Here is a 23,639-nt window from a genome sequence, read left to right on the forward strand (position 1 = left end):
TAAATGATTTGCCGGTTGCCTTTATCATTTCTTGGTCTTTGATCTCTATATAGGGACGATTTTTATAAAATGATTCAATATATAGTACATAAGATTCGGTATTGATCATGCTAGATTTGTTTAGTTGAAAAAAGACTCCGGTGGTGAACTGAATGTTCAAATAATTTCAAAAAAGTAACATTTTTTACAAAAGTGTGAACATAAAATAAAAATTAGAAGAAATATTAAAGGATATGAGAAGTGTGAAACTGTGACTTATTTTTCGATTCTTACTATTTTCTTATTTAAAAGTAAAAATTTACACAAAATATTAAAAAATAAAAGAAAAATATTTCAAAAATAAACCGAAAAAGTGAAAATCAATTTAATATTAAAGGATATTAATTTTGTTGTTCTGCAAATCAAGTATAAAAGTTGTGTTGTAATTAGTCAGAAAAGTCGTTTAATTAATTTAAAGTAAAATAAAAACAAATACTTTTTCAAAGTTAAAATCACGCTAAAAAAAGCTACCGAATTCAAGGTTAGTATATGATATTGATAATTCGGGTATTTACGTCTTTGAATTTTTCTTATGCTCTAAACTAAATGAAGACTATGAAAATAGCAGAGTAATCAGTTTGTTTTAAAGTGTTCAAAATTGTTTTTAAACTTGTGAAACATAATCTCTTTTTCTCAAATTGAGTTTTAGTAATTTGAATTCAAAATAAAGCAGAATTGGCGGGAAAGCCAGAAACGTGTTCGAATTATGAATTTGTTGTTCTGTTTCTTAAAAAAAGAACACATTTTAAAGGAGACAGATAGGTAACAGAGTGAATGTCTCCGTAAAGGTTTATTAACTAAATTTATTAAAATTTTTATTCTGCATTTCACTTAACAAGCATTCTAATTTCGCATGATTACCATTTCTGGCAATTCAAACTAACCAATATCCAATGTTTTCAAGTCAGCAAGACTTTAGCAAAAAACTTCTAACACTGATAATGCTTAGCTTGCCAAAAGACAAATGCATTTCAGTTTTCTCAAAAACTACTAATTCGATTTAACTCATTTTTTCTGAACAAGCTCTTATGTTGTCCAAAACTATATATGATCATCAAAAATCGTTCTTTTTAAATAACTTTAAAAATATTTGCACATTACATTAGCAAAAATACTTATCAGGATTGCTAAAAAAAGGTTAATTGTCTCGATTATTAAATAATTAAAACAAAAATAAACTCATAGTTCATCAAATATTGCACAATTAGTACGAGGAATCAAATAAATTGCTTAAAAATATGTTTGGGATAATTTGATCAAACAGATCGTTTTTTTTAAGTAATCCTTACAATTCGTCGACCTTCAATTTCCTTTTCTATGGGGTTAAGATTTGGGAACTGTCCATTGTAACACGTCAATCCGTTTTTCTTGAAACCACGTCCTAACCGTATTGGACGTGTGTTTTGGGTCATTTTCCTGCTGAAGTATCAATTTCAGAGGCAACAGATCCTTAGCGGGTGTCAACATTATATTTTGGCAAAATGTCACGGTACATAGGTAAAATCAACTTGGTGAATAGGTCCTAGTCCATTCCCTGAAAAACATCCCTACACCATTACGTTACCTCCTCCGTGTTTCACAGTAGCTTAAGTCAGCCCCGTCAAGAGGGAGGTTGAAAACCCCCGGGCCGGCGATTTTCTAGGGGCCCGTAAAATTGAAAACAATGAGGAATGTGTATTTTTCAATAAACTCTATATTCTTCATCAACATACTTATTTCCAATTATTTTTATGGGCCCGAAAATTTCAAATCATTCATGCTTTTGCAATGGGGCTCCTGATTGCAAGTTATCTACCAATCTATCAGTCACAAGCTTGCGAATCTGAGCCCCTGATTATTATTGGCTTAAATTTTTGGTAATATGTAATGAAAAATTGGGAAACTCTGAACTATTGAAAGAAAGTTGTAATACATTTTTTCGCTTTTTTTGTTTAATGTACATATGTAAATTTCAATTTTTGTATTATTTTGAAAATTTGTAATGTCAAAATAAGGGACCCGGAAACTAAAAAAAAAACACAAAAAATTCTATTGGTTTCTATTTTTATAAAGGTTCTTTTCTTCTGTTTTTGTTTCTGCTGGTAATTAAATTTTTGATTCGGTTTCGGGGGACCGAAAAATCCCATGCAAACGTTTTTTAATTGTGGTTTCCGTAATATTAATTAATAAATATTTTGAATAAGTTGCATACTGATGATTTGAAGGACATCAAATTACTTTAAAGTGTGTATTTAAACAAGCCAAATAAAAAATTCAGCAAAATGTTGTACTGCCGCGATCACATTTTTGGTGTTTTTCAAAAGTGTTTTAACTTGCTTAGCAGCCGTGCCCAACGTTGGCAAATTTTTAAGAAAAATGTGCCCGGATCTCTTCACAAACTTTCATCTGAAAAAGCTAAGAATATCATTAGAAGCGTTAAGTGAAATTATTTTAACTGCTGAAGTTCGAAGAGATGTAAATGGCGTTTAAAAATATATACACAAATTTGAATGCGTCCTTATGTCTTCGATTTGGTGCAAGGTTTTTAGAGCTACAAATGAAAGAAGTATTTTTCTTCAAACCAAAAACATGACTATTGACGTTGAAATTCGAAATCTCGACAGCTTGGTCTCCGATTTGAACATTATTCGAAACGGACGGGATCAAATTTTATTTGATTGAAAAGCAGTTGCTTCTGGATTTGGGGAATGTTCCAGATTGCTCCCATCGAGCCTAAAAAAGCAATTAAGGAGACATTTTGGAAAAGTCGAGGAGCCAGAGAGCAAATTGAAACAGACTAAGAAATATCGGTTCAATACGATGACAAATTTGAATGCTACATTTTCTTTTTTTATGGCAGTTTTCAACAATGGACGGAAACTCCGCTACAAAGTTCATCCAAAAGTATAAATCTGATTCATCCCAAGAGTTGAAAGAAGAAATAATTCATCTGAAACAAATTCATGAAGCCGATTTTGAAGCAGAACTTCCGCCATTGATTTTGCTCAGTACTAGTTATTTCCAGAACTTGGAAATGATTTTTTTCAACATTTGTGTTGCTCTCCATGTGTTTTCCACCTGTAACCGTAGCTTGTGCCGGACGTTCATTTAGCGTCCTTTTTAATCGTTCGTGCTCATCGCAATATCGTATTTCAGGAAATTGAATTTCGAATTATAAGTTGTTTTACTGCTCAGAAAGTTCGTTTGCAAAAAGATTGCATTGAATGCAAACTAACTCTAATGAAAACATTGTGATAATACTTTAAAATAAAGAAAAACAATAAAGAGTATTTGGAATCTGATCTACTAGCATGTAGAATTATTTTCTATCCATACTCCATTTCAACTAAACTGGACGATACCTGTGAGATTTATTAGATGATTAACAATTTTTTTCGGATCACTTTGCAAACAAAAACTTGTTATTTCATTCAACTCAAACCAATGTGATGCTATTTGTAATTGAAATTAGAACATACCATATCGGCAGGCATGAACTTTGAAAAAAAAATGGTAAATATGGGGGTGGGGCCCGACCTTTTTCCGGAATTCCTCTCGACGGCTCAGGCTTTAGTGTTACGTGGATTAAGTGTCTCTTTGAATGGTCTTCGAACACGACGGGAACTATCGGAACCCTTAGAATTGAATCTGGACTCGTCCAAAAAGAGTACGTTCCTCCATTTTCTAACGGTCCAGTTGATGTGCCCATGAGAAAATTTAAATCTCGCCAGCTTGTTTTTGGTGGAAATAAAAGGCTTTTTTTGCAGTTTTGAATGATTTTATTCCAAAATCAACAGATCGTCTGCGAATTCGTCTCGCTCTGACGTTCAGGTCGAGTTGGGTTCTTATTTCTCTCGGTGTAATAAAAGGGTCTTTTTTAATTGATTTTATTCGCTCGTTTGGTTGTTTTCCTAGTTCAGTCATGTCGATGAACCGTTTGGAATGACTTTTTGGATTTGTTCAATTTAATTAATCGGCAAATCACTGATTTTGGAATGGAATATTTTTCCGACATTTTAATTTGACTTATTTCATTTTTATATTCTTTTACAATTTTTTCTTTTATTTCGTTAGATTAATTGTTTCTGGCCAATTTACAAAAATTAGTTAAGAACACTGATTAACTTTCCATTGAACTGAATAACACCTAATAAACAGATTCAACTGCAATAGAAATAAGAGAGATGGTAATAAAATGTTACTTTTACTTTGGCCAACACAATATTGGGTTAACTGTCCTACTTATGTAATGTTTAATGAACCGTTTTGAAATTTTTTTTCTCTTGTGGTCTATTCGGAAGAACACACATAATGTTTCCAATTTTAGAAAAAAAAGAGGCTGGAATGCGACCCACACTGATAACTTCCCATCCCGTCTGTCGATTTGTCTTGCTTAAAAGTTTGTCTATATGTACTGGTATCAATTTTTACCAAATTTGAGTACTATTTTTTATAGATTTTATTTTTTATGAAAAAAACGGACTGTTGGATTTTTATATAAAAACTACTGAATATCGAAAACAATATTTTCTGTGAAAAAAATAAGTTTGAAGCTAATATTTTTAATTTTTGAAAAGCTATTTGAGTCGAAAGTAAATTTTTACCAAGTTTTAGTATTTTTTTTTTATTTTTTTAGTGTTTTATTTTTGTAAAAAAACTGTCAATTTGATTTTTTTCAAAATTTTATCGAATGTTGAAAACAATATTTATTATAAGATAAAATTAGTTTGAAGCCAATATTTCAAATTTTTGAAAAGATATTTGAGTTGAAAATCATTTCTTAACAACTTTTGTTATTTTTTTTTTCGGTTTTTAATTTTTTGTAAAAAAACTATCTATTCGATTTTTTTCTAAATTATACTGAATGTTAACAACAATATTTTTTGAAAGATAAAAGTAAATTAAAGTAAATATCTCGAAGTTTTAAAAAGATATTTGTGTCGAAAATCAATTTTTACCAACTTTTATTAATTTTTTTTAGGTTTTTAATTTTTTGTTAAAAAACTATCAATTCGATTTTTCTCAAAATTTTTCAGAAAGTTAAAAATAATATTTCTTATAAGATAAAATAAGTTTTAAGCCTACATTTTAAGTTTTTAAAAAGATATTTGAATCGATATTAAATTTTTACCAACTTTGAGTAATGTTTTTTTAGATTTTTATTTTTTATATAAAAAACTGGCAATTCGATTTTTCTCAAAATTTTATCAGATTTCAAAAACATTATTCTTCGTTGCACACAATTGTTTTGGAGATGAAATCATATTTTAGCTCGTAAGATATTTAGTTAACCAAAATTTTCAACTTTTTTCCAAACTGCCATAGTAAAAAAAACCATCCACGCAATTTTCTTGAGAGCCCTTTCTGCATCTTTCTGCCATATTATCTGTATAACAAAATTTATTTGAAATCAATATTTTTTCTGGTTCTTGAGCTATGGACAGCGAAAAAAACGTGGCGAACGTACGGACGTACGAACGTACGTGCACAGACATCTTTCTAAAAATCTTTAGAAATGTCAAAATTTTCAATTTGACAAATCGGACCCATTACAATAACTTCCTATGGGAAGTTAATAACATGATTTGTTTAAGTAATTAATTTTTGAATGACGTAAAGATGGATGAAGTTTTAGTTGCAATGGTTTGGCCAACACTGGTATAAAAACATCGTTTTTTTGGGAGATGTTTCTTCTAATTTGTTTTACTACTTTTTAACGTTTTCCACTTTTTTCTATAAAATCGTGCATGAAATGGAATATATTAAAAGACCTAATTAAGAAATTCATAAATATTTCCAAAATCAATTAAATTTTTGAAGTATTGAATTTCATTTCACTTAAAAACACATTACATTGAATATGAAATTGGAAAATTAACTTATTTTTAGACTTCAAATTTTAAAAATTGTAAATCACATTTTTAAACTATTCAAACTGAAGTCAAAAATCGGAATGTATTTAATTGTTTATTGATTCCAATTTTGTTCAAAGAAATGTAAAATCAATCAATTTAATCGAAGGTAATAGAATTTTTAGACTTAAAATAACAGCAGCTTTTCGGTCAAAAATCAAAAATCTAGATTTTCCCAAAAACAAAACAATAGATTTTTATTAAATTTTCCTAACTTGGCTTCTTTTAATACAAAAATTATATTTTATACTGCTTCTAGAAGGGCCCATATTTTGTTTTTAAGTTGTCTCAAGAACTAATTAACTGATTTCAATTATTTTTTTTTTTTGCACAAGATCTTATACTGCCTCGATTGTTTTTATTTTCGATTTCAAAAATGCAACAAACTTAATCTGATGTCAAAAACAATATTTTGCATATGTCAAATAAATACTTAAGATAAATTACAATTTCAAATAGAATTTGTTTACGTTTTTATTATAAAAAAAATCGCAATGTTAAAAACAATATTTTGCATAGAATGAAATAATTTTGAGGGAAATCCAATTACAAATATTTATAGCTGAGAACTTTTTTTAAATCGGCTGTTGGAAAGTAAATAAAGATATATTTTTTGTTTTTTATACGTACATATATTACGAACCAAAAAAACGCATTTCAAAAAAAAAATTAACTTAACTTAAAAACTATGCCGCTAGAACTAAAAAGAATAACAAAAGTAATTAAGCAGTTCAATGAAATATTAAATTAATAAAAGATTTTGCAACGTTTTCATCCATTAAGTACTTCGTTAGGTACTCCTGGTAACTGCCTTCATTTGAGAAGGCATTGAGTTAACCAAGTTTTGAGTTATGTCTTGGCCAATTTTAGACCATTCCTTATTAGATGATCCTTATTCAAATCTCGTTTTTTCTAACTTGACGGCCGAGAAACGCTCTATGACATTTAAATCGGGCGATTGAGGTGGTGTTTTAAGCTGGGTTTGAACGTTATATAGTAGCCACTCTTTAACAACTGTTGAGGTATGTTTAGGATCATTGTCTTGATGGAAGACGAATGACCTACCCATATCCAATTTTCTGGCACTTTTTTGATAGTTATTTGGTCGAAACTATACATCGAAGAATCTACGAACACTAATTTACCGAAGCCAGCTTCTGCCATACAACCCCACACCATAACGTTCCCACCTCCGTGCTTTTTTGAATTCATGGATTTTTACAAATAGAAGACGTTTTTGGCGATTTACTTTGCTTACGAAAGGTTTCTTTCTAATGTTTCAACCGTGATAACCAGATTGGTGGAGCACTCGACGAATCGTGCATGACTTACCTGTTTCATTAAATATTTCTGCTGTTATCTTTGGGGCACTTATTTTGGGGTTTCTTTTCACTTTCCTTACAACTGTTCGGCATTCCTGTTGAGTAAATTTTAGGGGTCGTCCAAAGCGAGGATCGTTATTCAAACTTCCGAAGGTTTGGTTATTATTTTGGAAGATTGACTACTCTATTAAAAATTGTAAACTGAAACAAAGTATAAATAAAAGAGGTAAGCAAATAAAAGCACAACACAAAAAAAAAGAAGTTAACTCACCAATAAATAATTAACCTTCTAACGCTGCTGGTGGATACTTAATTCTGTGACGGAAAAAACACGAATGAAAACCAAAAAGTTATGTTCTCTAGATAAACCAAATGAAAAGCGTCAAATTTTGCCTCTAATGTGATGTGCATCATAATTACGTCATTAGAAATGCATTTTCTCTCATATTTTTAACAGAATTATATTTTAGTTTAGCATTTGTATGGGACAACAACGGTTGCTTACTTACTTTTGTGATTCACTGTATATCTTTTCAGCTGTATTGTTACCCCTTTTTAGCACACTGACGTTGCAATGTATGAGATTCAATTTGATTGAAGTCGCTATTAACTATTTTTTTGTAATTGCTTCAGAAAAAAAACATTCACTTAATTTTTTTGAAAGTCCTTTTCGAAGACAATATCTCGACTGGTTCTTATGATATGGCAGACGGAAAAAGATATCCCTGATGTTACGAAGAACTAGATTTTAGAGACCTTGAAACGTTGAGGAATGTCAAAATGATCAATTTAACAATTTGATTATTTTAACCTTATTTGTTGACGCATACATTCCTTCAAGCAAAATTAGAAAAAGTTTAAAATTAAGCAACTCAAACAAATTTTGATATTTTAAAAATCAATCGATTTTTGAATCCTGAAATTTGATTTAACTTTAAAAAAGCGCAAATAAAAAAAATAGTGTTGTATTTATATCCCAGAAGATTCTTTAGATTTTATATTTGAAGGAATTTAGCGATTTTTTTTTCAAAAACAAAAATAAAAACACATTTTATCTGCCACATAAAATTATTTTCAGCTGCGTCACATTTTTAGTTGCCACGTAGAGGAATTATATTCCAAGTAGTGCTTTCATACAAAATTTTGAAACCGAGATTATAATCAAACGTGACATTACGATGGTAGGGAAATCGAAAAAAGTCGGTCCCCGATTCCGTGCGTCAATTTTTCTGTTCTCGCCCAAACCATTTGGTTGATTGAGTTTAAACTTAAAAGCAAAGGTTTTTAGCCAATTTGTGTCAGTAGTTTTTTGCATTTTTTAAATAGTAAATAAAAGGTCAAAAATCTGAAATTCGAATTTTCTCAAAAACTAACCGGTAGATTTTTTTAAATGTTCGTTAATTTTTTGTCATAATTTGGCTTTTTTTTAATTAAAAGAGTATTTTTGTGTTGCTCCAAAAGGTTAACCCCCTAGAACTATTATTTTGTTCTTAAGTTTTTTCAAGAATTAATCAACCGATTTCAATAATTTTTTTTCTGCACAAGTTCTTATACTTTCTCAATATTTTTTGATGATCAAAAATGTCATTGTTTTTATATTTAATTTAAAAACAATTTTAAACATTTATTTTCGAAATTCAATACCTCGAAAATTGGTCGTTATTTGTGTACGAAATCGAAATGTAAAACGTACATGAAAAATTAAGGTTTTTAGAAATCAAACGGCATTTGAATTTGAACCAAACTTTTTTTCGTCGTAGAATTTGCAATTTTGCAATACTGAAAACATTTTCAAATTTACTCTTCGGATACGTGAGCAAGTTTGTGCAATCCAGTCGTGCATTTTATTCATATTTTTTTTTAGACTTAAAAATTTCAGTAAATTTTTCTTTCTACAAGCGAAGCTAAACCGGACTGCTAGTAGGAAATATCCACCCTTTGAAACTTGATCCTAAATAATCAAAATAAGATTTTCCTCAGGAAAAGTAGTTTTTTAGCCGTAGGCTTACAAGTAGTATTTAATTCTAAAGAAGACTGTTTTGCTAAAGAAATTCGTTTATTTAAATATTTTAAACATTTCCAAACCTTGTTATGAAATATTTAAATAAGGTTAAGTAAAAACAGTTTTCAGTTTAATCGCCCTGAATTTGAATTCTTTTGAGTTTTACTAATTTTTAAATATTTTTCTCCAGGTTTATTGTTCTTGGATTTGGATAAATGGATTTCCAAAAGGACACTCACAAAAAAAGTAAGTTTTACTATTCCTCAAAAGCTGTATCAACGAAAAATTATATCAAAACCCCTTATATTACAGATCGACTATTATGCCCTCTCATTTGGGCCATCATAAGCACTTCGCTATTTCTGGTATCACTGATCGTAGACTTCCAACATGAAGCAATCAAAGAACACGTTCGTTTTCGCAAAGGATTTCCATCTCGGACTGCCTGGGAACATCCACCAGATTGCACTTTGAAATTCTATCTTTTCAATGTTACCAATTCCGAAGCCTTTCTAAATGGTACCGATAAAAAACTTCATGTTCAACAAATCGGACCAATTATTTATCGGGTAAAAATTGGAAATACCGATATTGACGTTGACGAAAAAGAATCCACAATGACGTTTCGTAAATTGCGTGGAAAAGAAATCACATTTGACGAAGAGAACAGTCCGCCAGGAATATTGGATCAAAAAATCATCTATCCGAATGTTGTGCTCCTGAGTATGGCTGCGAAGCTTCATGATTGGTTTGTTTTGACAAGGAATCTTTTTAATATGTACGCTAAGAATGAACCAATATTTGTTCATCACACTGTCAATGAACTTTTGTGGAATTATACGACACCATTGATTGAAAATGTTCGACCATGGGTTCCGGGAGTGGTGGACAATGCCGGTACGCTGTACAATGTACGAAAATATATTTGTAACTATTTTTATTATTATTTTTTTCTAACAAATTTGTATAATATTATATAAGTTTAAAAAGTGTGGAAAAAGAATTGAAAAAGTATACTCTACATCCTTTCTATAAATTTCAATTCGGAAAATGGAGCGCCGCAAGGCTCTGTTCTTTCTTCGATTCTTTTTTTTAATGTTGTAACGGTTTTTAAGTTGATAAAATGGGTTATTTTCCACGGAAATACGTTGTTTTCAAATGAATTTCGAATGTATTTTCTACACTTAAAATTCAATCGAAACTCTTAGAAAATTCGTCAATAATCTTCTTTCTTTCACAGGCTTTCCGTGAAACCAAAGAAGTGTACAAGGTTAATATTGGACTTAAAAATGGAATGGAGAACTTCTTTAAAGTTCGTTCAATAAATAATTTAACAGTCTTCGGAAAGCAACTTAACAAACAGCAATTGGATCCTGAAACCTGTCCAGTTCATGTTGCAAATGCATTCGACAATACCCTTTATCCTCCAGGTATGCAGCGTGAAGACCGATTTTCAATAATTGCTGCTGATTCTTGTCGAACACTGCCTATGGTTTATGATAGCGATGTGGACAATGGAAAAGGATTGAGTGGTTATAAGTTTGTTATGGACAAGGATAAGAAATCAAGTTGTCTAAGAGATTCCATGGATATTCCGCTACCAGAGGGAATGTTTGACGTTTCCAGCTGTCATTTTGGTATGAGTTCGAAATATATATATTTTGAATATTTCAAATGATGTATGTTAATTTAATATTAAAGGTGTCCCTGCGTCCTACTCACAACCTCACTTCTTTGGATCATCATACAACTTCGAGGAACATATTGAAGGACTATCTCCCAACGAAGACGAACATCAAACCCACATCTTCATTGAGCCTAAAATCGGAGTTCTTTTTGGAATCAAACATAGATTTATGCAAAGTATTCCAATGCCACATTTGAATGGTTTCAGTGAAGGAATCCGGAGATTCAATGGAATGTTTGTACCAACCTTTTGGTATGAATATGTAAGTTTGAAGCCTAAATAATTGAGGAAATTCCAATAATCAACAATTATTATTTTCAGGACATTGATGATTTGCCATTTCACGCAACTTTGATGCTCAAGACAACAGCTTACTACATACCATATTTTCAAAAACTATGCATAATTGTGTTTTTACTTGGAACAGTTGTAAGTCTTACGACAATTATCTGTCGAAAATATGGCATAAGTCCGAGAGAAGTTCTGTGGTTTGGTCATCGTGAGATGCAACAAACCATATCAGAAGTTCCAAAATATTACGATGATTCAAAATCATTTCTACCCAAAAATGCCATAAAGGTGTAATTTTTAACTTACTTAAAATTTCAAAACTGTGAAGTGTTAAATGTTTGGAAGGAGTTTTGGTTTCGTTTTTGTAGAAACCTTATTTTTAAAAAGAAGAAACTAAGTCTGTGGTATATTAAGTATACGTTGTTTTTGTTTGTTTATTTTTTGTTATGTGTGTTTTAAAAACACTTTTAATTTCTTGTGTTACTATTTAGTATTTTTAAGTCAATGTTAGTTACTCAAAGAGTTTTAAGTCTATTTTTTTTTAAATATAATAAAATTGTTGTATATACAAATTTACCAAGTAAACAAAACATTATTTATTTATTTTTTCAATTTAAAAACATTTAATTTGAATTTTTACATCAGTTTTAAAATTAAAGCGGTGGCAACCCTAACAAAGTATATTTGACAGCTGTCACTTAAAAACTATTCAAAATTGAGCACTAGAAAAAAAGTTAAGTACTTTTTTCATTGTTAAACTATATTTTTAAAGTTATTAGAGTTTAAAGATCACAGTTGTTCTAAACGTATGCCTGTTGCATATATTAAGCCCTCCCTCATCCCCATCATTGTCTATGACTTCTTTCCAACAGAAAACTTTCCCAAAAACGTGGTAGAAGCATTTTGCACTTGAATCCAAACGATTTAATAAGATTAGTTATCTGGAGTTAATTGCTTGAAAAGTTTACGGACTTTTCTTTTCGAGGGAGCAACACAAACCTGAGCCTTTAGAGCATTGGTCTTAATACGTACTACACTAACCTCAAAATCAAGCGTTTCTAAAGCATTTTTAGAATTGGTTTTATAAACGGAGCTTGCGATTTTTGAAAATTAAGACTGAAATGGCTTAGCGCATTAAGTTTTCCTCTTGCTAAAACGTGTAAAGAGAATTGGTCTAAGGTCGCATCCCTGCGGTACTCCAGAGGTTTAAACAAATGTTTGAAATCAAATAACACAGAACTGATATCCATCCTGACAGTAAAGTTCTGTTCACATAATATCTAGATACAGAAGAGCTTATTGATCCCTATTTTACGAACTTGTTAAGCGTTGCGATCGTGTTAAGCGTTAACAAATTGTTATCAAAGGAGTCGCCTGTATTTTTTGTATGCGATCCATATTTTAAACGGCCTTTTATATGTGCCTCTTTCAAGACTACAGTTTAAACCCAGAAAAGATCAAGCGGTTGCATAAAGCTCTGACTTTTGCACGTTACCTGAACATGGTCAGAATCTGGTGTTATTTAGTTATTCTAAATCTGTTAACTTAAATTTATTAAATATTCTTCCTCATCAGAAACACTAAAAAAATGCTTTGCTGCTATGCTAATTAAAAAAAATTTGATTAGAAACGGTAGCATCAGCTCGGCACGATGACCAACGTTATAGTTTTTTTGTATTCCTTAAAAAATCTTAAATGATTATTTAGCTGATAATAAAAATACATACAGTCATCATAAAATTGAATTCAGAAATTGTGTTCAATGAAAAACAAGACGATCTCCATTGAGTTTTCGATTTTATGTACGAAGACTCATATAGTTTATGGGTGAGTATATATTTTTTAATTTCAAATCATAACCTTTATGATCTTTTTATCATCACTTTACTTTCTCATTGATAAACAACAAATCTTGTTTGTTGTCAGTCAAAGAAAAAAAAGTACGTCCACCATGAAGAAAACAAATCTTTTTGGGATAAGTACTTAATAAACATAAAGATGGCCATTGGAAATTAGGGGAGTAGAGGGCATTTTTCAATTAAGAACTCGGGATCTCTTGGTTTAAAAAAAAGCGTTTTTGACACTTTTAAATATAGGGTTAACGAGGGTAGTTGGGATTGGGAGTATTATTTTTGATTGATTTAATTATATTAATTAATATTTATGTTTCAATTATATAACTAACAAAATAGCTCGATTTTAACCAAAACCCGAATGTTCCCTAAACTCAAAATGAGAACATTATTTAGATAAGATAATATCGATCAGTTTGAATAGGGATAACCTGATTATGTGGTGCAAGTTGTTGGAAAATTTCTGTGGGTCAAGTGGTTGATTGTTGACATAATTGTCACAAGTTCGTTAAAACGATTGTTCAAAAATAACCATAATTTAATCACGTGAATTTCCCATTTTTGTTAATCTCTTCGTCAAGAATACCTGACTTTTTTTTTTGGGAGTATGATATCGTAACATACAGGGTGGGCCATCTAGTGTTTTTTTTAATCATAAGTGATTTTCGCACTGACTGTTGTTTCATCTTGAAATGTTGTCAGAAAGTTTATTTCATAAGAAATGAATCCCTGCTCGCAAAGAAAAACGATGAAAATTTAATGCGAAATATGGATCAAAAACATCATTTGACAATTCTTTTCGCAAATGGAATTGCGAACATGGATTTGGATGACGACTGTTTCATATATGACTTAAAGGAATCTAAATTTTACTCAAAAAAACAATCTCAATATTAATCGATGCTTGGTTGAAAAAATCGTTTCTCCAAATCTTGTTCGGAGTATCTTTCTTGCTAGTTGCCTATTTTAAGGAATACGATGGTGATTAGGATTATGTGCACGAAGAAAAGTATTGCAGTCTTTCCAATTAATGTCAAGCTCTACCTTTAGCTCCTCGGAACAAATTTGACGAGTAATTTGTTTGTATTAATAAGCTTATTATTATGCAGAGAGACATAGTGTGAACAATATGAAAAGGAGAGAGGGTTTGAAAGGAGATTTCAGTCGGTGCGCATTGATTTTGAATACCTGAATACTGCAATGACAGAGTGAGGTAAGGCATAGCACATTCCTGTAGTACGGCTAAGGAACGAATTTTTGACAGTATGGCCGAAGTTGATCTCAAGGGAATACTGATGATTTCAGGAAGCGCGAGTGTTACATTTGAACTGTTTTAAACAGGAATTCAGCTGGCTATTTCTCTAGAGCATGAACCGTTAAAGAAACGCTAAGAAAAGGGTTAATCAAATAACTTATGATGATATTATCAACAATTAATTTAAATGTTCTTCGTTTAAAACTGTCCAAGAGACTTAAGTGAGTAGCAGGAGCACCTGCCTAGAGATGGTATATAAGTCTTGTAGACAGACAGATCAGAAGAGGAGACAAATTTCTTGCATTGCTTTAGGGAACCCAAACACCTTGCAGAATTTTTGCCGATATGAGATGGTTCTACATTCTACAAGCTTATCATATTTTGTCGTTGCCGCATCCGACGAAGAGGGATGTGAGTCTGGAAACAAATATGAAAAGCTAAGAGAACTATCGTTAGCGAAACAATGTATTGGATTAGAAGTTGCAGCAGGAGATCATTAATAAAAATTAGAAAGAGTGTTGGAGATAAAACAGTGCCCTGGGGCACACCAGCATTTATTTTGTGGTTTTCAGACTTAAACTGAAGCTATCCAATACAACCTGTATTGAACGATTCGAAAGGTAATTAGGTAATGAAGGAGGAATTCATGAAAACGGAAAGCACGCGTTTTCGATAAGAGAACCTGATGCCAAACCCTTTCAAATGCTTTTAAAATATGAAGCGCAATAATCTTACTTTTTCCAAATCGATGTAAAGATTCACTCCACTGTTCGGTGAGATAAACCATGAGATCAGCAGTGGAGCTATTGCTGCGAAAGCAATAGAACCTATCGATCTTCGTGATATTTCTTGAGCTTAAAATTAATTAGAGTTTTCATGGTAATTACAGGGTGAGGAAGATCCGCCTTTTTTGGGGGATGGACTTGACCACTTGAAAGGAGACCTGAGGAGGAATATCTCTTCAGAAAAATGTCAGTGATCCCGTCTTTTCACAGTACGAAGTGCGACAAAAAGATTGGCCACATAGAATCACTAACTCGCTCAAGTAGGTACACTGTACAGGCGAAGTCATACCACTCACGGGCATCGTAGAATTGGTGCAAACTGCCTAGCAAAGAAATATGCTTTCTCTAAAGAGCTAACGAGCGTAGGAACCGAAGAAGAGGAAGAATTCCTCATGTTTATTACAAATGACTAAAAATGTTTGCTGCCTTTGGGTCATTGTAGTATTTTTTGCCGGAATTGTTGGTCATGTAAAATTTTGTTCCGTCGAATGTGGGTGAAGGCCTTCCTGGCTTGCTTGAACTTTTCCCGCTTTCCGAAGTAGGTTGGGCCTTATAACAATGGAAACTTACATCTTTGGCCCTAATAACATCTTTACAGCTCTCATCGAACCATGAGTTTTCCTTTGATCTTATGCTTTTTGTTCAGGATAAAAGTCTTCAGTCCCATATCATATCAGCACTTTCTTCGACATCACTATCGAGGAAGCATAGAAACCACTTAAAGACCCTGAATTAGTTATTGATACAAAATTTGTCGAATTAATAATGAGTGGAAATGTAACAGCATTTCTGTCTGCATAATTCGCCATTTCATTGCCTTTGATCTAGAATGCCTTGGTATTCGTTTTCTGTTTTCTGTAATTGTGCACCTTAATTGTACCAGAGTAGGGCATCGGTTTGCCTCATTTTTTTAGACTTTTTTAATATCCCAAGGTTATCTGTCGAGATTATACTCTAACCAAAAATGTTTAAATTGCGGCTTATTCTCTAGTGTAGCTTTTTGCTTCTTAAGGTAGTTGTCCTTGCCAGACCGAAAAAGTTTCAGAATATTGTTCCCACTAGACTACAGCATAAAAAGAGTTATCATCTTTATATGAACCATCTGTAAAAAAGACATTATCAGGATTGGCGTTTTCGATTATCTCTTGGAGTAGAATTCATTCATAAAATTAAGGATCAGATTCATGAGTTTGATTTAAACTCATGTAATAAAATTAAATAGTGATAAAAATTGTTTTTGTGTACTTTTCATAAATCGTCTGCAAGTTTGCAGATTTAAATAATCTTCATAAATATGACATTAAAATATATACAAATATCGAAACTTCGTTCGCGCAGTTTCTCGATAATTCTAAAAATTGTACAAAATACTAACAACAACATTTTTGAAGTCAATATCTTTCTTTCTTCTCAACATACTTAATCAATAAGCATTTTTGTATCAGTTTGCATATTTTTGGAGCTTTTCATTTTTGCAAAAAAAAGCTGTTAATTCAATTTTTATAAAAAATTAAGTGAAAGTTACCACTAACTAAAATACCAACAGAGAAATTTTGTATAGAATAAAGTAATTTAAAGTAAGTACCTTGGAATTATTTTCTGTAAGACAAAAATTATTTGAAGTCTAAATCTCCAACGGTCCTAGAGATATGGCCGAAGAAAAAAATATTCCCGAATGACTTACGAACTTACTTTATATAAAAATTACTGAATATCGAAAACAATATTTTCTGTGAAATAAAATAACTTTGAAGCCAATATTTTTAATTTTTGAAAAGCTATTTGAGTCGAAAATCAATTTTTACCAAGTTTTATACATTTTTTTTTAGGTTTTTATTTTTTGTAACAAAACTGTTGATTCGATTTTTCTCAAAATTTGTCTTAATGTTGAAAACAATATTTCTTATAAGTAAAAATTAGTTAGAAGCTATTATCTCAAATTTTTGAAAAGATATTTAAATCGAAAATCAATTTTTACAAACTTTTGTTAATTTTTTTCGGTTTTTAATTTTTTGTAAAAAAAAAACTGTCAATTCGATTTTTTTCAGAATTTTACTGAATGTTGACAACAATATTTTTTGAAAGATAAAAGTACATTAAAGCCAATATCTCAAAGTTTTGAAAAGATATTTGAGTCGAACCAATTTTTACGAACTTTTATTAATTTTTTTTTTAGATTTTTATATTTTGTAAAAAATATGTCAATTCGATTTTTCTCAACATTTTTCAGAATGTAGAAAACAATATTTCTTATAAGATAAAATAAGTGCGAAGCCTAAATTTCAGGTTTTTGAAAAGATATTTGAATCGATATTCAATTGTTACCAACTTTGAGTAATGATTTTTTTTAAGATTTTTATTTTTTATAAAAAAAACTGTCAATTCGATTTTTCTCAAAATTTTATAAAATTTCGAAAACATTATTCTCCGTTGCTCAAAATTGTTTTGGAGATGAAATCATATTTTAGTCGTTAATTTTTTTGATTTAAAAAAAACCGTTAGATAGATTTTTTTTAAAAAATATACTTCTTTGATATCACGTTACAATATATTATATAAAATTTAATTCAAGTCTCTTGCGAATTTGGTTCGGAAGATATTTAGGGTTTACCGAAATGTTCCTCTTTTTTTTAAAATGCTATGGTAAAAAAACTTTTTCTTTAGAGCCTTTTCTGCACCTTTTTGCCTTATTATCTGTATAACGAAATTTATTTGAAATCGATATCTCTTATCTCTTCTGGTTTTTGAGCTATTGACGACGAAAAAAACGTCGCGAACGTACGGACGTATACGGAAATTAAATTAAAAAATTAATTAAAAAATTTAAAAACTTAATAAAATATAACGGTAAAAGATTTCAGAAAGAAACTGACATCGCCCCTTGCTGTATTGGCAATAGAAGACAGCATTGGGTTTTCGAGGCATTAAATTCCACGCGCTTTCTTTTTCCCTATTCCCGAATTGCTGTTTAGGTCGTAATCCAATGAGCTCCTCATATTTTGTCGTTGTAGTTCCACATCCGAAGAAGAGGGATAAGAGTTTTAAAACAAATATGAAAAGCTAAGATTACTATCGTAAGCAAAAAAATGTATTCTTTTAGAAGTTACAGACAGAAGATCATTAGTAGGAACTAGAAAGAGTGAGTGCGAGACAAAACGGAGCCTTAGAGCCCTTGAAAAATGTGTGCCCAAAATTAAAGTTTTTAAAATTTTACAAAAGCCATTGATAGTTTACGAGGGGTGCAACTCTTTCAGAAGAAAATAAAACAGATTGCTGCGATATTCGACCTGACAGAAAAAATTACAAAAAACAAAAGCCAAAGTCTTGTACACTCAAAAAAAACACCCTGTTGCCACCAATGTCTTGGCAAATAATAATGACACAAAAATGTAAATAAATGTAAAGATTACATTCGAGAACTTGACTTAAATTCTTAAAAGAAAATTTAGTAATTTCATGAGGAATATTTCATTGAACCCTTTTTAAGAAGTTTCAACTAAAAAATAATCGTTGTTCGTGGTCTTTTTATTCGTATAACTTAAAAAATTAATACAAAAAAAAGAAAATTTCAAAACTACATTTCAAAAAAAGATTTTAATACTACGTTTGATTTTTTAAATACCATAGAAGGACATTTTGTTCATTATTCAAACTCCACATAGAAATGTTTAAAAAATCATTCGTATATATTCTCTGTCGGAAAAGTCAATTTGGATTTAATTTCTCTTAGTTTTTAACCTAATTTCTTCCAAAGTTTCTTTCTCAAAATAAAAAAGTCGTTAAGAAAGTTTATAGATTTTTTAATTATGACAACTTAAATGGCCGCAGTTTACACTTTATTAAGATCATTTTATTGATAAGGTCTATTTTCTAAGTACATTCTCCATTAAAGTTATAATCTTCATATTTTTTATTTAGACTATTATTACGTATACAACTTTCATCCAACTCACTTCCCAATTGACTTCCGATTCAATTGATAAGATTTGTTGTTCACAATAAATAAATAATAAATAAATTCAAGATTACAATTCTTTGAATTCCCATCGTACCCTTTCAAAAAAACTCATCAAACAGATCATTTTGAATTTAAATTTCATTCGAGTCGGTTTCGAAAGCGGATGATCTAGAATTTATAAGAGTTTTTTATTGCATTATATTTAATAATTGACACATTACTGTTATAATAAATAAATTATAAAAATTAAAATAAAAAATACATTAAACTGTTATCTTTCAATTACAATAAGAACGAAAAAATAACTCACAAGGATTACAAATTAAAATCACATAAGCGATTTGTTACGATTTATTGCTGTCTCAGCTGTCAATTTTTCGCATCAGACCATTGATAATAAAAATAATCTTTAAAAAATACTTGTTTTTTAGTTTTTTTTTTAACAAAAATTGTTAATGAAAATTTAATAAAATAAGAAAAAGTAAAAAATATCCTCTGCATGTCAACTGTGATAACCTTCTGATCTGATGGACAGATGCACTTTAAGAAAAAAAAATCTTGTTAATTAAGACGAATTCTAATCTTACACATAATCACATGCACCTTAAGTGAAGTTAATAATTCGCGTTTTATAAACAAAATAAAAATACATACTTAAAAAATAAAATTAAATTGCGATGGAAGGCGTCAAGATGTCGGTGGTATAGAAAATTTGTCTACTTTTGATAACAAAGTGTTGGTGTAATAATTTTGAAAAATCGACTGCAGGAGTTTAGTAATTGGTTTCGGATTTACATGATCGGGTGATTTTTTAAAATTGTGAGTATTTAATTTAAATTAGTGTTTAATTTGTACATAAAACGCTTAAAAAAAAAACAAATATTTTTCAAATTTGGCCTAAAATATTAAATTTGCATGGATTTAGTTTGTTTACTAATTTTTAGTTAAAAAACAATCATTTCACAGTGTATTCAAATACAAAACAAACAATTCAATTTTAAACTTTAATAAAATATTGAATTGATTTTCAAATAGAGTGAACAAATCATTTTTTTTTTCATTCCATATACGATAAAAGTTAAGTTAAGTTAAGTTAAGTTAAGTTAGTTGAGTTTTTTAAAACATTTTAAAACATGATGTGTATTCGGAACGTCAAATTTAAAAATTACGCTTGCGAGTTTGGCCAATGGCAGGCCTTGAATTAGGTTTGTCTTAGAGTCAACATTGTCTTGTGGTAAATTGATTATGCTGAATCTTTTAACATTTTAATGAGATTTGTTTTCCTCAAAAACCCTAAGTTATTTTTTATTGTTTCCTAACATCGTAAGAGTATTTTTTTCAAATGCTTTCTAGAATTTTTTTAATATCCAGTGCTAAGGGCTGTAGTTCCCGTAGCGTTAGTGCTTTAGACTGTCATGCAAGGGGTCTTGGGTTCAATCCCTGCCTGTGCCACCTAACTTTTTTCACGGGTACTGCCTCTTGAGAGGAATTGACAAATCCTCCTCTCAAATTAGCCGTTCGGATTTGGCATATAAACTGTATCTCTGACAAAATTACTCGCACAGGAATGCCTGAGAGTTGTGTCACTAGGCCCTGGTACTTCATGGACTGTTGAGCCACCTAATTTTTATTTTTTTTGTTTCTAGTGCTAAGGGCTACAAATATATGTTTTATATTTGAAAAAATAATTTAATTTCTTTTTACAAATCCAAAACAACAAAAGTTAGAAATTTGATCATCAAATATTTTTTAAACAAAACAAGAGCTTCTTAGGAATTAAAGTTATTTGAATCGATTCATAAGCTCCTGAAAACATTTAAAGATATAATAACGGTTGTTTGGAGTATCCCATTTCGAGCAATAAAAAATAAGCTCACACTCAAGGGGATATTACTACCCTTATTATGCAGAGACCCACTGCGAGCATTAGGAAAGGGAGTGAGTGAAGTCCTGAATATTGCAATAAGCTGTGTGGTAAGGCAATCCACATTCGAGATGTACGGCTTAAGAATATATATCTCTTCTTCACATTACGACCAAAATTTAGCTCCAGGGTATACTTATGAGCATTTCTAGAAGTGCGAGTATTATGGTTGAACTTTTTACGACCATGTTCAAGGAACGTAAATGATCAAATGATGATATCTCAAACCAATCTAAATGCTCTACGTTCAATACTGTCCAAGAGGTTAAAGTAAGTTCCAGGAGCACCAGCCGAGAAATGGTAGTTATACTCAAGCTTTGGACGTATAAAAGTCTTGTTAATAACAGCTAGGTCAGAGAGGGGAGAGAAATTTCTTGCATTGCCTTAGAAAACCTTAGGAAATTTCTTGCATCATTTCTGGCGACATTGCGTATGTGTTCGTTCCACAAGAGGTGGTTGCTGACACACATATTGACATGTTAAGTTTCATTGATGAAAGTGCCATCCATGGATATTGGCAAAACAAGACAGCATAGGGGATTCGAAGCATTAAATTCCACGCGGTTTTTTATTCCCTATTGCCCAATTGCTATTCAGGTCGGAATTTAATGATTCTGAAAACGAATATGAAAAGCTAAGAGTACTATCGTCAGCGGAAAAATGTATGGGATTAAAAGTAGCTGACAGAAGATCATTAATAAAAATAAGAAAGAGTGTTGGAGATAAAACAGAGCCCTGGGGCACACCACAATTTATTTTATGGACTTCAGACTTACAACCATCTAATACTTCTTGTATTTAAATGGGCATAAAGTTTATTTCTAATCCAACGAAGGATTGTTTCATCTTAACCGAAGGCACGCATTTCCTATAAGAGGGTCTGATGCTAAATATCAGATGCAATAACATTACTTTCTCCAAAACGATGTTAAGATTTGTTAAAATAAATCATGATATCACCAGTGAACCTATTGCTACCAAAAGCGTGCTGCCAATCATTAAGAACCTTTCAATCTTCCAGATATTTCTTGAGCTGATAATTAATTAGCGTTCCCATTGGACATTGGAAAGAAGGGACGTAAGTGCCACCGGTCAGTAATGAAAGGGCTAGGAAATTTTACCTTTTTTGGGAATTGGCTGAACAAATGCTGTTTTCCATCTACTCGGAACGAAACCCAAAGAATACCACAGAAGAACAAGCTTATCCAGTTTTTTTTCCAGCGTTGAAAAAAACCTCTTCATAACAATAGCAGGGATACCATAAGAAATATCAGATTTATTTGTGTTATGATATCTAAGGAGTGGACAAATTTGGGTCCCATACAATCACTAACGCACTCAAGTACAGGCGGATTCATAACGCTCTCATTTAATACCAATCTGCTTAAAACCTTAATTTCAATGGTGTAGGATGTAGAGGCTAGGAACCGCCGGAGCCACTTTTTCCGACATACGATCGGATTCTAATGCCATGTTTAATTGAAATCATGAGTCCGACATTTTCAACGAATGCAAAGTAATTTCGTCACAAAACATTGTTGGAAACATCATTTTTTGAATATATCTCGGAAGGCCAGTTTTTGAGCAATAACTGGCAAATATACATCAGCTTGCAATAAACGTACTGATGACGTCACCAACTTAAAAACGTGGCAAACAATTTTTTTTTTACTATTTGTTTATTATTTTCTTTGCTGACGTACCAAAATTTCCCGAACAGGTCTTTCGGACACTGGTCTTAAGCTTTGGTTGCTTATCTTCAGCTATTAAATAAGTTGGAATTTCTTCGGAAGCAGCTTCAAGTAACCATAGTACCCGTGGCATGATGGTTAGTGCGTTGGACTGTCATGCCAGAGGTCTTGGGTTCGATCCCTGCCTATGCCATCTAAAGTCTTTTCACGGGTACTGCCTCTTGCGAGGAATTGACAAATTCTCCAAGAGTAACTCTTGTCATGAAAAAGTGCTTTCTCAAATTAGCCGTTCGGATTCGGCATATAAACTGTAGGTCCCCTCCATTCCTGACAACATTACTCGCACACAGGAATGGTTGAGAGTTGTAAGTCACTAGGCCCTGGTTCTCAAAGGACTGTTGCGCCACCCAATTTATTTATTTAATTCCGGAAAACGTTTGATATTTCTATCTATTTTTGAATTTATTTTTCTTTAAGAAAAACAAAACTTTTTGTTTCAAAAATTGAACTCAAATTATCTAGACTAGAACTGAATTTGAACTCCAAAAGATCACTAGAACGTTATGAACTAAATTAAATATAAACCATCGCGTAGTCGTTTTAGGGTACTATCAGTTTATTTACCCACATAATTCTTAAATTTCATTGCACTTTAATGATAAGATGATTTAAAAAAATTAAAAAAACGAATCTTTTTTCATCTGTCAATATTTTTCGTTGGTAATATTGAAGGTTAAAAATGTTGTGACGTTAAAAAACTCTTATCTATCTTTTGCTTTAAATATTAATTTCGAACTCGTAACACAAATATTAATACAAGACAACGCGTGATTTTGGGGTGTGTCTTTCTAAAATTTTGTTACGTCAATTCTAACAAAAATTGTAGATGGGTTTTTCTTTATATAAAAAGATAAGGTTTTTGAATTTCAGCATAAACATAA

At 31.1% G+C, this 23,639-nt stretch overlaps 1 protein-coding gene across 1 annotated transcript in view; it reads left to right on the top strand.

Annotated features, from left to right (window-relative positions):
• Nucleotides 1-458: 458 nt before the first annotated feature.
• Nucleotides 459-23,639, top strand: part of LOC129950374 (uncharacterized) — a 29,463-nt gene continuing 6,282 nt past the window's right edge. The window contains exons 1-6 of the mRNA XM_056062317.1: nucleotides 459-520; nucleotides 9,445-9,500; nucleotides 9,567-10,165; nucleotides 10,495-10,891; nucleotides 10,956-11,203; nucleotides 11,263-11,524. Of these exons, the coding sequence (XP_055918292.1) occupies nucleotides 9,470-9,500; nucleotides 9,567-10,165; nucleotides 10,495-10,891; nucleotides 10,956-11,203; nucleotides 11,263-11,524 (1,537 nt within the window). The 5' untranslated portion in view covers nucleotides 459-520; nucleotides 9,445-9,469. The remainder of the gene's footprint in view (nucleotides 521-9,444; nucleotides 9,501-9,566; nucleotides 10,166-10,494; nucleotides 10,892-10,955; nucleotides 11,204-11,262; nucleotides 11,525-23,639) is intronic.

The sequence above is a fragment of the Eupeodes corollae genome, chromosome 3, assembly GCF_945859685.1.
Source record: "Eupeodes corollae chromosome 3, idEupCoro1.1, whole genome shotgun sequence".
NCBI classification, from domain to species: Eukaryota; Metazoa; Arthropoda; class Insecta; order Diptera; family Syrphidae; genus Eupeodes; species Eupeodes corollae.